Source organism: Eschrichtius robustus, chromosome 12 (genome assembly GCF_028021215.1).
Source record: "Eschrichtius robustus isolate mEscRob2 chromosome 12, mEscRob2.pri, whole genome shotgun sequence".
Taxonomy (NCBI): domain Eukaryota; kingdom Metazoa; phylum Chordata; class Mammalia; order Artiodactyla; family Eschrichtiidae; genus Eschrichtius; species Eschrichtius robustus.
Window position 1 is genome coordinate 49974009 of NC_090835.1, and position 16528 is coordinate 49990536.

The 16528-nt window shown below is 42.0% G+C and overlaps 1 protein-coding gene across 4 annotated transcripts in view; it reads right to left on the reverse strand.

Annotated features, from left to right (window-relative positions):
• Positions 1 to 16528, reverse strand: part of STAC (SH3 and cysteine rich domain) — a 100368-nt gene that overhangs the window by 8804 nt on the left and 75036 nt on the right. For 3 of the 4 annotated variants that reach the window (XM_068558586.1, XM_068558585.1, XM_068558587.1), the window contains exons 8-10: positions 16385 to 16473; positions 460 to 511; positions 228 to 365 (exon numbers count right to left, since the gene is read on the reverse strand). In XM_068558586.1, the coding sequence (XP_068414687.1) occupies positions 228 to 365; positions 460 to 511; positions 16385 to 16473 (279 nt within the window). The remainder of the gene's footprint in view (positions 1 to 227; positions 366 to 459; positions 512 to 16384; positions 16474 to 16528) is intronic. The other variant, XM_068558588.1, reaches the window with a different exon arrangement.

The window sequence follows — 16528 nt, forward strand, 5'->3', positions numbered from 1 at the left end:
TAATCTATATGTTTGGTTCCCAGGGAAGGCAAGTGAGCTTCCTAACATTTTGGTTTTGCATGTTTAGATCCTCCTACACTAATATCATTGGACTAAGAATATCTTTTCTCAAAGTGAATACTTCGCTTGTGACTCCACTTATTCAGACTTACATGTACTGCTATTTGTCAAAATGACTGTTACTCTGTTTTGGTCATACTTGGTATGAGTTTGTGTGCTTTACTCACCTGATTCTCTTTCAGTGTTATCTGCCCCTGTTCCTTACACCCAATGAAGGTTCTAACACATTTAAAAATCTTCTCATTTTGTTGTACTCTCTGAACAAAGTTGGCTGGAAAGAAGCCAATCCTGTCTTGAATTTTCCCCTGAAAGGAAAAAGGAGGCATGCATCCACAATTGTAGCATTCATTGTGATTATATTTACCAAATGACTTTTCGTAAAGAAAAAGAAATACTTACTTTCCACCAGTCTTCATTGGAGTCCTCTAGAAGAGTAATCATGTCTCCTGGCCTAAAATGAAGAAGGAATGAGTTGGGTGGGGAAGTAGAGGGGGTAAAAGAGAAAAAGATGGTCCTTTAAAGTCAGAAGTGGTAGCTTTTCACTTACACAAATAATCCTAAAATAAATAGGACTAAAATAAACATGACTTTTACCTGTTCTTCCCACCCATGAAAATAGCTTTGTTAGATAATGAAAGCAAGTGTAATTTCTGTGCTGTATTTTAAAAATAATCTTTAGCTTTATTTTTATATTATACGTAGATGATCATCTTTGCATTGAAAAAACCTCTAAAATTTGGAAGTCTGAAATATGAAAACTGGAGTTTTTTCATATCCTGCCCCATAATCCTCCTCCCATTGCCCAGAGGTGACCATTGTTGAGTGGTTTCCTGTGCCTCCTTCTGGACCCTTTTTCATGCACTGACATTTATATAGAGATATAGATGTATTTGGCTGTTTCTTTTGTTTACTAATGACATCTGGAATGAGATATTATCTTTATTATCAGCTATGTCTTCTCAGTACCTTCTTGAAACCATTTTTACTTAGTTCCACTTCCCTTGTCTGCCACCTTTTATGCTGGTATAATCTGGAATTTTGTTTTAGACTTGTGTGTGTGTCTGTTATATCCTTCATCAAGAATTACTTGGTTTAACTGAAGAATTACATAATGTTTTTGCTCTTGGTATTGTTGTAGATATGGTGATTACTTGCCACTTCTTATTTGATTTTCACATCCACGTGTGTGTGTGTGTGGATGTGTCTTTTCATTCCTTCTTCTCTGCACCTAATGACACTTTTACAATCTGAAGATTGTACTCTTTTTCAACTTGGGAAAATCTTGTCTATTTTTTTCACTGTTTTCTCCCATTCATTTTTCTCTTTCTTCCTGGAATTTCTATGCAACACATGTTGGACCTGCTGGATCAATTATCTATATCTTTTGTCTCTCTTACACATTTTCTATCTTAAAAAAAAAACTCTGTTTGGGACCTCACTGGTGGTCCAGTAGTAAAGAATCTGCCACAGCTAGAGAGAAGCCCGCACGCCGCAATGAAGAGCTCGTGCGCCGCGAGGAAAGATCCCGGATGCCGCAACTAAGACCCGATGCTGCTAAAAAACACAACAACAATAACAACCCCTACCCCCCCAAAAAAACAACTCTGTTCTAAAATTTTTCTCAATTTAATCTTCCTAATTGCTTAATGGGCTTGTCTCTTCTAATATTTATTATAATACTGAGAATTTATAAAAAAATTGAATTTCCTAGCATTCTGTATTATTTTCTGAAAGTTTCCTTTTAACATTTGTCACTTTATGTTATGGATGGAATAGTATGATGGATCTTTCTGAGGATATTATTATATATTTAAAACAATATTTCTTCCCTTTATTGAATGATTTGTTTCCACTAGGATTAGTTAGCCTGTTCTTTATCATATTACTTTACTTCTCCTTCATATCAAGGGATTTTCTCCAACACCTGTTTCTCGGCTGTCTCTTTATATTCATGACTGAAAACAGAGGGTGTGAATCGCTGGGCAAGTTTCTCTGCTATCACATACATCTGTATCTGCAATGTATGAGGGTCAATTTCAGGCTCTGCTTAAGAGAGCAGTGTGTGTCAGTTGACGCATCTCATCTTTGGATGCTTGAGAGTATAGCAGACAAGCAGTCTGGAGCCTTCTACCACCACCCCAATGGCTAAAACAAGGGCGGCTTTCTTAACCCCGGGGAGAGAGAAGGTTAGATTATTTTCCTCTAAGTAGAGCTATCTTTTCCTTCCCTCCTGCTCTCTAGAAGCTCTGGAGGTCCAGAATTATCTCAACACAATTCTTTTTCTTTCTCAGTCTTTTGTGCCCACACAGGAGCCCTCCTTGGGCAGGGGTTCCCTTTCTTTAGAGTACAGGTAATGGTTTAATTCTAGAGTCAAACACCATTGCTGCCTATTTCTCATTCTAAGTAGTAACACGGTGTTATGAACACTGTTGGGACTCTGTATCAGTTATATATTGCAATGATAATGCTGTGTAACAAACAGCCCCCAAACCTCAAAGACTCACTCACATTCTTGGGTGTTGGCTGCTGGCTGGGATGACTGGGTTGATTTTGCCTTATTCCATGTTCCTCATACCCCAGAAGGTCAGTTTGGACTTTCATAGCATTGCCAGGGCAGCAAATGGAAATGTGAAAAACACATAAGACCTCTATGGCCTAGGCTCAGAACTGACACATTTTCATTTCTGCCTCATTTTATTGGGCAAAGCAACTCTGCAGTGAGAGGAACTGTAAAGTCTCATGGCAAAGGGTATGGATACAGGGTTGGTGAAGAACTGGGGCCATTAATACAATTCAGTCACCAAGACATCATCATGCTCTTTAATGAACTTGTTGTGAATTCAGTGTCTCTTCTGTGCTCTTACATTTAAAGTTGTTTTTTTTTCCTGAGCATCCTTTGGTCTCTGGTCATCTGCCTTGTTCTCTATTTGCTGTAGTCTCCCAGGAAACTCCTAAGATTTTTTGGTCTCTGATAGTGTTCTTATTTTTTAGTACTATGATGGATGTATTCTTTAAAAAATATATTTTCTGACATTTTAAGGGATTGGAGCAAGAAGGGAAGTAGATTTGTGTGCTCCTTTTGCTATTCTGGTTCAATCTCCTCTGCTGTCATTTTCAATTTTCAGTTAATATCTATCTTCTTAGGGGATTCCAAATACAACAGGCTTGTTGCACCTGAAGCATTAAACACAACTGGCATTTTGGTATTTCAACAGTCATAGTATCATGCTGATGCCACACAAAGTGAGAAGGCTGAAAATCACTCTTTTCTCAGGTGAGGGATTTAATTAAGCAGCAAGGATAAAAGTCAATGTAGAAAAGTCCTTCTAGCTCCAGCAGTTTTTATTTAGCCTAGTAACCTAAGAAACCATGTGTTAGCAACTACAGTGACTTTACTGATGGTTCAGTGGAAATTGTTAAGTAGGGAATCAAGGTTGGAAGAGGCGACTTTTCTAAGGGTGTAAAACAGTGCTGCCTGAATCCAGCTTCTATTTTTATGGTCTAGAGAGTCAGTCTTCACCATGCCCAGATGTGGACAGTCCCTGAGCCCATGACCTATGTTAACTAAACCACACATTAGAATAAGGCACTCATTGGAATACAAGCTATAATTTTATGAGAAAGACCAGACATCCTGACATCCTGACAGCGTGATGGGGTTTCTGTCTTTTCCTATAAAAGAGCACTGCCAGCATCTAAAATTCCTTGGTGAGTGAGGAGAATTACATTCATCCCTTTATCCTTTGTTGTTTTGTTTACCCACTCATTCAACAAATATTACAGAACACTGACTCTGAAAGAGTGATTTTACTAGGCACTGGGTATATTTTGGTGAGTAAAGTCCTCACTGGAGCTAATATTCTAGTGAGAATGATAGATAACAAGCAAATGCATAATTAAACTTTTAATAAATATAGAATGTGTATATATAACTAATAAATATATATGAAGGAAATAAACAGGATGCAGTCACAAAGAATAAGAGTGGACCCCTAATGATATGATTTAAATACTCTAATCATCAAGCAGAGACAGCTAATGTCTCTTTTTCACTTTGGGGAGGATCTTGCTCTAGGGCGGCACTTGAATCCAAGACAACAACTCTCTAACATCTGGGCAAGCACACATGTGGCTTGTGGGATTTCTACTGCCCTCTTGCCTCTGCCTGGCATTCTTTTCTTCTCTTCCCAGCATTCTTCCCCACTGAGGCTGCTTTAGATCCTTTCCCACACTGGGCTCCAGGCAGTTGATCTGAGTAGGCATGCAAGGTAAAAATCACTCTGTGTAATATAAGATTTTAAATTTATTTTTTAAAATATGTCTTGACCAGTTTTGAAACTCTGGCAAGAGATTGGTCAGTTCCCCCTTAAACATCTGATTAAATCAACACCCACACCACTTCCCTTATGAGGCTCAGATGCTCCGGGGCACTATGTACCAGCCCCATCCCTAAACGCCCTGGGGCCAGGTACCAGACAGCTAGGGACAGCCTCTGCACCCTGGAGCCTGTGAAATTATTCAAATTAGCTAACCCACAGGAAGCCTGGGAAACCTCACTAATCCCAGCTGCTGACCATATGTAAGCTGCCCCTACAGCTCCAGCTGCTGTTACCCTGACTCCCTGGTCGGCCAGTGTGGCCCTGTGTGGCAGCCCTTCACTCTCAACTGTGAGTTCTCTTCTAACCTGTTCTCAAATTAGTTCTTTTCTCCTACCTGTGGTGTCAGAGTGCCATGTCCTGCCATCAAAGAACTAAGTCAACACTCTGCCTACCTGCTGTACCTAGGAAGAGCCTTGCCATTGATCCTGGAGGAATGGAGGGCTAATGCTTAAAATTCTCCTTCCCTTGGTTGGTCCTAGGATGGACACTGCCAGCACATGACTCTCTGTCTCTAGCTGTTTTTCATGCCTCTGTGGCTGACCAGGCCCCTTTCCATGAAACAGTTCTTTCTTATTTCACATTATCACACTCCAGGCATGTTAGTAGAAAGTCCTGCTCTGGTCTAACAGCTATTTTCTTTCTTCCAGGTGACTTTATGTTCCTGATCCATTATACATAGATTTTATAATTTAACTCTCTATTTCCAAATCTTGGAGATGAACTCGTCAGCCTCCCAAATAGTGAAAAAAAAAAGCTTACTTTTGCTTAATTCAATCAATCAGAGCATCCTAAGTTCAGGTAAAAATTCTGCTGTATTGTAACCCAGAATTTTATACATTGATAAAAAGTACAATGCTCTTCAGAAACAATACAAGCATGAGCCTCCTACTTGGAGCAGATAGATCAGAACACCGCAGCTGGCCTTTTCTTTTTGTTTGTTCAGTAAAATTGGTCTTAAACCCAGAGGAAAATTTTCAGGTTGATTATGTCATGATTCATGGAACATCCTGAAATGATGAGGGAACTGTGGGCTATCAATAGGAGTAGGAATAAAATAACAAAGCTAACTACAGAATCGTGGCTTCGTGGTGAGGAGGACAGAGCTTGTGTGTGTGTGTGTGTGTGTGTGTGTGTGTGTGTGTGTGTGTTTACGTGTATGTGCATGTGAGCCTGATGGTTGCTATCTGGGGTCACTTCCAGCAGTCCTCTGCCTCCCTCATTTCTCGATTTTCCACTTGGACACAGAACCCATCTCGCCCTCAACCAAGTAAACTGGTTTCAGGGACGCAGAGGGCACAGGGTACATGCAGCGTATGAATGATGCAAGCGAGCCTGGCTATCTACAGATAACTCTTCTGCAAGGTGTTATGAAGATGGTTGAGTCTTTCATGGGTGGGAGCTCCTGGAGGGTGGATTGTGAGCTGTCCTGAGGCCCCCCATCCAGCCTCTCTCCAGTCCCCACATAGAGCGCAGATTCCTAGGGGTGGAGATAACTGACACCCTTCCGATGAGGTCACTGCTTCCGAGAAATACCTTCTCCACTGTCTGAGACAACCTGAGACCTCAGCTCGGCCCTCCTATGGGAAGCCCATGGACAAGGCAGGATGCTCTGGGCCTTCTTTGCTTTCATAATGTTTTGGATGTACTGAATATTTTGGACAACAAAGGAAATTTGTCTTTCTTTATCCCTCCATCTTTGTCTCTTGAGCCGAAAGAAATTATATGGCATTCAAGTATTTTTTGAATGCTTATGACACGTTAGGTGTTGGGTGTGCACTCAGGGTACAAAGATGAAAGGATTATTCTATGCATCAGTTTTCTTATCTGTCAGGTGAAGATAATAATTGTACCTACCTCAATTTTTTTGAGGATTAAATGAGTTAATACTTGTGAAGCACGTTTAGATAAGCCCACAAGAGATGGTGGCTATTATGGTTGTTAAGACATAGTTATTGCCATCAAGATGTTGGTGATCTCAAAGGGGAAAGACATGTAAACTGGTAACTTATAGTGCCATTGCTAACTGAGAAGAAATATAGTCGAGGGGCACAAACATGTGTGGAATTGACCCCAAACAAAAATCGCAAACATACATGCCTCTTTGAGACTCAGCTACCTCAATTATATTTACATAATTACAAACTATGCATTATACCTATATCTGTATATCCATCTCTATACAGTGAACTATATTTACTTGGCAAAATTGCTATGTGAATTAAATGAGAATGCATATGCTGAAGTCTTCAGCACTGTGGCTGATATACAATAAAGGCTTAAAAATTCTAATTTCCTCCTAAAAATGCAATTTTTCACTGGGAAATGAGATTTAGTAATCAGTACTTTTAAATGAGGTTCTGGCAGGGACAGTTCCTTAATGTGATAGCCTTTGACCTCTTAAGTGGCTTCCGACGCTGAAGTTTGATGCGATTCAGTTTCGGAAAAGTGTTTCCCTCTCTTCATGCCCCCACCCCTCATCTCTTTTGCCCCTTGACTCCAGGTAGTGACCACAAAGGTGTGGCAGGGCCCGGGATGGAGTGAGGATTCTACCACGCAGGTGGCTGATTGCAGGGGAGATGATGGAAGGGTTGAGGGGCTCCCACACAGCCTGGAGGGGACGGCAATGCTCACTGAATGAAGTGGGCGTGACCAGTAGCATTTTCACACAAGTAAGAAGGTCAAGAGAGACTTTACCACTTATAGGCAGGGTTTGATTCCACCATTGACTCCACTAGATCCGGCTGCCTCTTGTACCACCCAAACTTTGTGAAAACTCCTTGGAATTGCCCATTTTACCCTGCAACTATTTGGGGATTTTTAAAATTTCTTAACACTTTCCCATTCATTAGGCAAGAAGAACCCCCAAATCAAGCTTACATCAACCATGGTCACTGGGTCCAAACAGATCTCCTGGAGAAACAAAAACAAGGGGAATAAAAAAGGAGCCAGCCAAACTGCTCCATTAATTTTAGATCTACTGCTTAATTTTTCGCTAGACCCATTTCATAGATACTATGACTGTTGAAATACCAATTTCTATAATCCTGGTCCAGAGCCTTTTATAGTCTGAGCACATGGATCGATAACAAGGAACTCCTGAACTCTGTAGTTTGATTTTGTCTTAAGCCTGGCATCCATAAGACTGCCTGTATCTTCTCAATTCCAGAGACCAGCTCAGAGAAAAAGCATTCAGCTAAAGGGCCATTTGGATGGGATTTGGTAAATGTTCCTGAACTGTCATGGATCATGCTCTCCAGAACCTAATTGAAAAAGGCATCTGAGTGAGAGGGAGGCTCCTAAACACATTAGTGACATTCAGGAAGATCTGGGTTTCTTGACATAGTGCAGCATCAGAGCATAATATGCATCAGAGACTTTCCTCAAATAGCCTTAATTGTATTTTGATGTCCTGGTGACTGTGAAAATTATTTTTAAATCAAATTGGTACATAAGAATTACGTTTAGTTTTAATTAAGTTGATGCATTTGCCAAGCAGTAATGTACTTAGAGAATGGAAACGAGACACCAAAAGGTCTTATCTTTTATAAGATATCCTCTTATCTTATGGAGGGTTTATAAAACCTTACAGAGTGAAGCACGTTACCAAATAAAAAGCCCCAATGCAGACCAGTGTACTGAGCATTGGCTGAGGGTCAGGAAACCTGCATTTTGGGTTGGCCACTGGCACACTACGCATCTTTGGAGAAGTCAGATAGGTCACAGTTGCTCTCAAATCTGGCAGGTAATCAGAATCCAGAGAAATACTTAACCATATAGATTTCCAAGTGGGATATGACTCTCTAGATCTGGGTGCAGCCCAGGAGTCTCTATTTTAATAACATTCTCCAGGAGATTCTTAAGGATTGGAACACGTGGTTTAACCATCCTAACCATAATTTTCTCTGTAAGATACTACTTGCTTGAATAACCCCACAGATTTGTTAAAAGAATGCAAGGGGCTGTCAGGGACAATTTGGAAGACTTTGAAACGGGCAAAACCGATGACTCATCTGGTGTCCTATGACACCATACCTTCTGTGTGGTATGCCCTTCTGGGTAACCTCCCCCTTTCAATGTCTTTGAGCTATTGCACATCTCTGCAATAATGCAAATGATCCTTATCTATAGAAATGCAAGTGAATTGTGTCTGGCAGAATGTAGTCAATTACTACCCTGTGAATATCGACCAGTTTTGCATCTATTTGTAAATTCACATCAGCACTCCTAATTGCCTATATATGGGTGCTGTGTGAATTCTCCTTTGTACTGGTTCTCTCATTCATTAATGATTCAAATTAAATTTCTGACATGTGCTCATTTTATAATTGTATAACAGTTGTGATTTTATCTTAATTTTTAAAAATTGTCCTTGACCAGGAGTGACTTTTCATGAACCCACTGTATAGATCACAAGCTTCCTGTTCTTTTTAACCAGACTTAATAATCCAAATAGATTTATAAGGAGTGATGTGAGTGGCCAAAATGGGAGAAAGTAATGCATTATCTGAATCTGCTGATTAATATAAATTGTCAACCCTATCAGAGAGAAAACCTACCACAGTCAATGTAGGATGGAAGGTTTCGGGTGGGAGAAAGACAAGTGCACTGAGGATCAGCCTCCCTGGGTAACTGCTCCGAGCCTCCACTTTCCACTTGTGAGTTCTTGGACTTGGTTCTCCCTCCCTCCCCTCAAAAGGGTAAAGGACCATAAACTGTCTCATTGGAATGTGAACTAAACAGCTAGGTGTCCATTTGCTACACTTGGACACCTAGTCCATTCGCTAGACTGGGAGGAAGGTTAAGAATCTAAATATGCTTCTGCGATGAATTTCCACCACTTCTTTTGCGATGGGGTTTGCAGTTGGCTCACATTTGGCACCTCTTAAATTAATTCTCTTGTTCTATAGTTCAACCTATTCTTCGGTTATCCTTTCCTCCCTGGAAAGAGAGAATAGAATGACTGCTCACTATCCAAGCCGCACAGGCACCCGTGTCCCCTCTATCTGGAAGCCTTGGCTAGGCTGTGATGCCACCTCCTTGAAAAGCCTTCCCTGGCTTCCCAAGGCTGCTTCAATGCCTTCTTTTTTTTTTTTTTGAAGATTAAATGAAATGATGTATTGTAAAGAACTTGACACATAGTAGATGCTCCCTAAATATTAGTTTCCTTCCTCTCTTCCTCTTAAGTTTTAGGTCACAATCCTATTTTGCAGTGGGATGATGTGGTTGGAAGCATTGATTCTTCCTAGGTGATGGTTCAATGCCTTCTTGAGGTGCAGTAGCAGCATCCTGGACTACATCCCCGCCCACAAGACCTCACATTGGAGGTACTTTCTTGTCTAGGGCTCTCAGCCTTATGGCCACTGGAGCTCTTTGAGAACAGGGCCTGCGAACTGCTCACCCTGCAGAGAGTACATGCTCATTCACCACGTGATGAGTGGTGGGTAGATGAAACAAATCCTGGAAACAGCCATACAAGGGTTAAAATCCCTTTTAACCTGATTTCAAGTGGTGCTTTCAATAAATCAGGAAGAGATGAATTCAGGCCATCCCATCTCCAGAGGTTCTTGTGAATATTAGCTAATGAGACAACGGGTTGCTTGGCTTTGTTCAGACTCACCCATGGAAAAATCCAGGACTCACTGCTTCCAAGAAAGAATCTGGCAATTCAAGACTATAAATCAGGAATCTAACTTGGAGTTACAAAAGAAGATATGTTTTTCTTTTAAGGCCCCCAAATTTAGGTGTTCTGACACACACACATGGAGTGGCAATTAATTTGTATCTCCCTTAAAATTTAATAATTTTAAATAATATTTTATTATTATAAATATGATAAATAATATTTATAATAATTTTAATAATATTCGAACAGCAGTCTCCTCATTCCCTCTCTTGACCCATAAGAATTTTTGTCCTCTCTTTTCTTCCCCCTTATGAAACATGGCCATTATCATATAAATCCATCTGGGGAGAAATAATAAAAATGAAAATGATTTAGATGTGGAAAACCAAAATGGATTCTTCGGAATAGGTATGGTCACTAAAATACGTATTTGAACCTTAGAGTCTTTTATTTATTCTTGATCTTTTATTTCAGAGTTGCTACCGTTGTTTTAGGGGTTTGTGCTTACTCAAAGTTTTTTACATCTGCTGATTAGTTAAATGGTATGTCAACTTGGCAAAGCCACTAGAGTTATTCTTATTGATTTTAAAAAGATGCACTGGTGTGAATAATAAGTGATATCTCCATGAATGTTTTGCAGACTTCTGAACCCAGAAGCAGTGAGGGTAATGAGGCTGGTTACAGTGTAAATGTGGAGGGCAGGATTTACTTTCATCAAAAGGCTAAGCATGGGTTATCAAGCTTTTGCTAATATGTGTGTGTAAAAATGCATGTGTATTTGAGTGTGCATATGTATGTGTGTGAGTGTGTGACTGTGTGTGAGTTTGTGTGTATCTGACTGTGAGTGTGTGGGAGTGTATGTGCATATGTGATGTGTCACACACATACTCACGCACTTGGCCAGAATGATTGACACATGACCTTTGTGAATTCATGAGGCAGCGTAGGATGATAATGAAGCCAGTCCTGATTATAATGGGGTTCTCCAGTTTGTATTTCAACTAGCATTTTAAAAAGCTTTGCTCATGAATTAAGCTGGTATTCCATAAAGTGTAATTTTCAGGACTCTTCAAAAACTTGATAGTAAGGGTTCTTGGTGGAAATTGTCTAAGACCCTTAATGACAGAAAGTTATCTACTACACATGCTCATTACACTCAGACAGAGGAACCCGGGTGCCTCTTTAACGTTATGAGACCTTAAATCATCAGCAACGGTCTGGAGAGCCCTGCATGATGGCATCACAACTTGTGTATCAGTGGTGAAATTCCATACCTAGAGCATGTCATGTCAGCAACCACAAAACCTACTCAGAAGATGAGGGGCAGGGTGTCACAGCATCCTTATCACCAGACCAATTAGATGAAGTCTCCTTGGATGTGCTCGAAGGCGAGACAGAGACTTAAACTGTGTTTTCTCTACTATATATCTTTAGGGTAATTGATCAGAAGACCAGGAAATAAAACACATTGTGAAAAGATGCAAATTATGAAGAGACGGTATCTAAAATATATTGTGTGGGCTTCCCTGGTGGCGCAGTGGTTAAGAAGCCATCTGCCAATGCAGGGGACACGGGTTCGAGCCCTGGTCCAGGAGGATCCCCCATGCCACGGAGCAACTAAGTCCGTGCGCCACAACTACTGAGCCTGTGCTCTAAAGCCTGTGAGCCACAACTACTGAAAGCCCGCGTGCCACAACTACTGAAGCCCGCGCGCCTAGGGCCTGTGCTCTGCAACAAGAGAAGCCACCACAATGAGAAGCCTGCACACCGCAATGAAGAGTAGCCCCCGCTCGCTGCAACTAGAGAAAGCCCGTGTGCAGCAACGAAGACCGAACGCAGCCAGAAAAAAATACATATATATTGTGCACCTCACTTTGTACTGGGCATGAAATCTCACTTTTTTTTTTTTTAAACATTATCTCGTTAAATAGGAACGAGGTAGGAAGGAGAAAACGGAGGCTGCAAGAGATTAAACAGTTTGCTCAAACTGATGTAGCTAGCATGTGTCAGAGCTGGAAGGCAGACCCAGGTGTGACTCTTAGACACTGCTCCTTTCTGCCCTATGCCCTTGTTCTCTCCCGCTCTCTGCCCATGATGGTGGGAAGATTATCATGATCTGTAAGCTCCAGAGATTTGGGGAGGTAATAGCAGATGAATTTATGAAGGAAGTTTGCCCTGAAACTGTAGCAAAGCTGACTGGGTGAAGCCTCTGCCTTTAGACAGCGTTTGGAGACCAGCGATGGGACCACAGAAATTCTAAGAGGAGTACCATTGCCCTAAGAATAAGGAGGTAGCACTCTGGGCTCCTCCTCTCTAAGGCTCACTCCTCCATGCCCAAACTGCGTTTGGTTTAGCAGGGCTTCTGCCAAATTGTCTTAAACTCTTGTTCTTTGTGAATACGACTATGGGCTACTTTTGGTCTCTTTTTCTACAGTTTCTTCTGGACAAATCATATTCATCCTGGGCTCAAAGCCCATCTCCTCCAAGAAACAGGTCCTGGTTAAACCCTCTGAGTTGGGTTTGCTTCCTCTTTTATAGTTTCCATTATGTTATCATGGACTTTCTTTGCCCACTAATTGTATATGCCAGGCACGACATTAGTTCATTCATTTAATCTCCACAATACTCATTCATTCATTCATGAAATATTTATTAAGCATCTACTATATCTCAAGAACTGTACTACACTCCAGGGACATAAGGGTTCGCAAATGCAGACTCATTCTCATGGGCTTTACAAGGGAGACAGAAGTTAACCAAGTAACTCAAGAAATATATAAATACAAGGTGAGATAAGTACTTTGAAGAAAAGAAATATGGTGTCATGAAAGTATGTAACAGAGGATCTCACCCAGGTTGTGCGTATCAAGAAAGGCTGCACCAAGGAAGAGAAATATGAGCTGAGATCTAGTGGGTGCATAATAGTCAGCTGGAAGGTGTGTGTATGTGTGTGTGTGAGATGGTGGTGGTGGTGCGTGGGTAGGAGGGTGAGGGGAGAGGAGGAGCAGACCGCAGGAAGAAAAATTCCTTGGCAGGTGGTAGTGTGGTCCTTTTGGGGAACAAAAGATGGAGCAGAGAGGTGAGGGGAACAATGGTGCAAGACAAAGCAGAGAAGTCACCAGGGATGACACTGTGCGGGTCCCGGAGGTCCCTGTAAATATTCTGGTCTTGACCCAAGGAAGTGGGAGGACATTAGAGAGTTTTAAACAAAGATTTGAGTGTCATGAGCAGATCTAAGGCAGGCACAATGATTATCTCCTTTCACAAGTGTAGAAGCAGAGGCTCAGATGGCTTGTGGAACTTTCTCAGGCTTCCTGGGGGTCACACAGCTAAGTGAGTGGCTTGGCTAGGGCTTAAATCCAGGTCAAGTGATGCCCACACTCTTTATTCCTAAACATTCGGTGAATCCATGTCGTATGTCATTCTTTCTCTCTCACTTCTTAAGTCTGAAAAGGAAGCATCTACCTCTGGAGTATGAACAGAACTGATTGGAACCAATATTATTAAGCTCCTACTATGTTATCTTATTTAATCACAGCCATCCTACAAGGGCAGGGCTTATTATCACTATTTTCAAGATGAGAAAACAGAGGTTCAGAAAGTTAGGTAAGATGCCCTATTGTCAGAAAATAGAGATGAGAATGGTATTTTGTTAAAAGGATTTTTTCTACCGCATGGTTTAAGGAGAAAAAGATAATTCACAAAGCCCCAGTTCATTCAAGGAATGATACTAAATCCCCGAAGCATTGCCTTACACATTCTAAATCAAGAGCTTGGCTTTTAAAATGGGAACCTACAATCTCTTTGCAAAAAAAATGAGTATGATTTATCACTCCAGTCTTGCAGTCTATGTAACGCAGACATTTCACTTCTGGGAATGAACAGTCCTGGTTTGCCTCGAAGCAGACTGTAAACATTTGATTCGTGACCAGACAACTTGACTTTTAAAGGCCTGTAACCGACTAACTTAAGCATAAAAACTTACGACCACTGCCAGGCAGCTAGACTTTACTCCTCAGTACGCCAATAATTGTCTGGATTTCTCTGGAGTTATTTTTTCCACCTGATAACTTCAGAACAATCTTCTAATACAAAACTGTGGGATCTGCATAAAGGGGAGTTGTTAAATTTTAAATTCTAGACACCCAAATGATAATCTCAAGAAGGACCCAGTACACTATTTATTGCAAAGTAAATTTAAGTCAGCAGATAGTTAATGTGGACTGTCAGTTGAGGGCAAGGCACCACCTCGGCGATGAATTCTAGGCAGGCTCTGACTAGCAGAGTTTGCTGTATCTTTGATGGAATAGGGCTTCACCTGACAAATACCATCTCATCCTGCTGCACCTAAGCCAGGCTGTTTAGGTAATGTTTACAACTCCAGCCAGTGAGTGCAGCACGGTGATTCCTCCTCAAGGATGGAGAACATTCAGATGTACAATAACCTAATTGTCTGAAGGAATCTAAGGAGCTAGGAACCAGGCCTGAACTCTGCCCTGGAAAGGTCCAAGAATCAACTGGAAGCAGACCACAGACGCATAATGAAAACTGACCTTGGATGTGAGCGGGGGAGTTCCCAGACTCCTGCAGGACACCCACATCTGCAACGGAGTCCCTCTGGGTGTTGCACCAGGAGGGGCAGCTGAGCTGCCAACATTGACCCTGGTGGCATATGGGACCCGGGAAACAGGGTCTAAATGGAGGTTTTTGGTAGCTCTCTCCTTTTAAGGGGCTTTGGGGAAAGTGGAAGAGAAGGCTGATTTCACTGAGGAGGAACCATATTCAGGCAAAAGCCAGGGGGACCATGCCGGGGAAATGGCACAGACCTGAGATGCGGAAACGTTCAAAGAGCTCCAGGGTGGAGACAAGGCGTTCCAGAGCCATCTTCAGGGATGACCGGTGACTGACAACTTGACCTACACGGCATTCGGACAAGTGGAGTCCGCCATAAAAATGGAGGCTATTTCCCTAATACTCTGACATTTAAATGGTCTTCTGTGCTAATTTCTCTCTCCATGCTCTTCAGAAGAGGAAAGAACCCATCTCTAAGGGCCCATTTGGCTACAAAAGCAGCCCCTTGTATCCCGCTCTAGGACTGGAAAACACCAAAGCCTTCTCCTGAGATTACTTGTGTTTTGGGTCATAAATGGAGGGAAGGAGTGAGTTCTTTTCTTTGAGACAAGCCAGTGAACACGACATGGCAAACACCTTACTGACTACCAGTTCCTGAGTGTTTACCATGACGGTGCTGTATGTTTTAGGAACCTTATTCATTTCACCCTCACAAGTGCCTTAAGGGGAAAAGGTCATTATTATTCATTTATAAGTAAGGAAACCAGAGTAATGAGATGCTCAGACACTGCTTAAGGTCACACAGCAAGGAGGGTGTGAACACAGGACTGACTCCAGTCACAGTACCCCTGAAACGCGAACAGACTGTGGTCCAGAGAAGGGGTCAGACCTCACGAGGGCCCCGAGGCTCACCTGTCCTCCCGTTTCAGTTACCATGAAGTGGGATGGTTCCTGAAACAGAAGTAGCTCCGGGTAGGAGCCAGGGGGAGCTGCCAGTCTCCAGCAGGGTGAACAAAGAGTTTTAATTTGATTGGTCAATCAGTGTTAATTTGGGCAGTAAGTACATTTTTGGTTCCCTATTAGACCCCACAGGATGCCAAGTGCATCTGATGCTCAGCCTTCATGAAAACTCCCAGCAGCAGCTCTGGTGATGATGTGCTAACCGCTTTATTTATTTATTTATTTATTTATTTAATTTATTTATTTTTGGCTGTGTTGGGTCTTTGTTGCTGCGCGCAGGCTTTCTCTAGTTGCAGCGAGCGGGGGCTTCTCTTGTTGCAGAGCACGGGCTCTAGGCACACAGGCTCAGTAGTTGTGGCGCATGGGCTCTAGAGCACAGGCTCTGTAGGTGTGGCGCATGGGCTTAGTTGCTCCGCGGCATGTGGGATCTTCCCGGACCAGGGCTCAAACCCGTGTCCCCTGCCTTGGCAGGCGGATTCTTAACCACTGCGCCACCAGGGAAGCCCTAACCGCGCTTCTTAAAGAGTGGTCCCTGGACCAGCAGCATCAGCACCACTTGCAGACCAGCCAGAAATGCAGATTCTCAAGCCCCACCCCAGACGTGCTGAGTCACAAACCCCCAGGACAAAGTCCAGCGATCCGTGTTAACCAGCCCTGCACACTAACATTTGACAATTGTTGCTCTAAGACACTTGGAGGTAGCGCAGATTGAATTATATTTTTTCACATGGAATGATACTGACTTAAAATTTTTCTTTCATTCTTTTTTTTCCTTTAAGAATATTTTTACCTCATTTCCAGATCTTCATTCTCTTGTGGTAAAAATTTGTACAAGGCAACATAGGTGTTCATGTGTAATTGGTCTTTGGAAAGAGGTCCCTGAAAGAGAAAATAAAAGAAAAGTGAGAGAAGGAAGGAGGAAGAAATGGAGAGA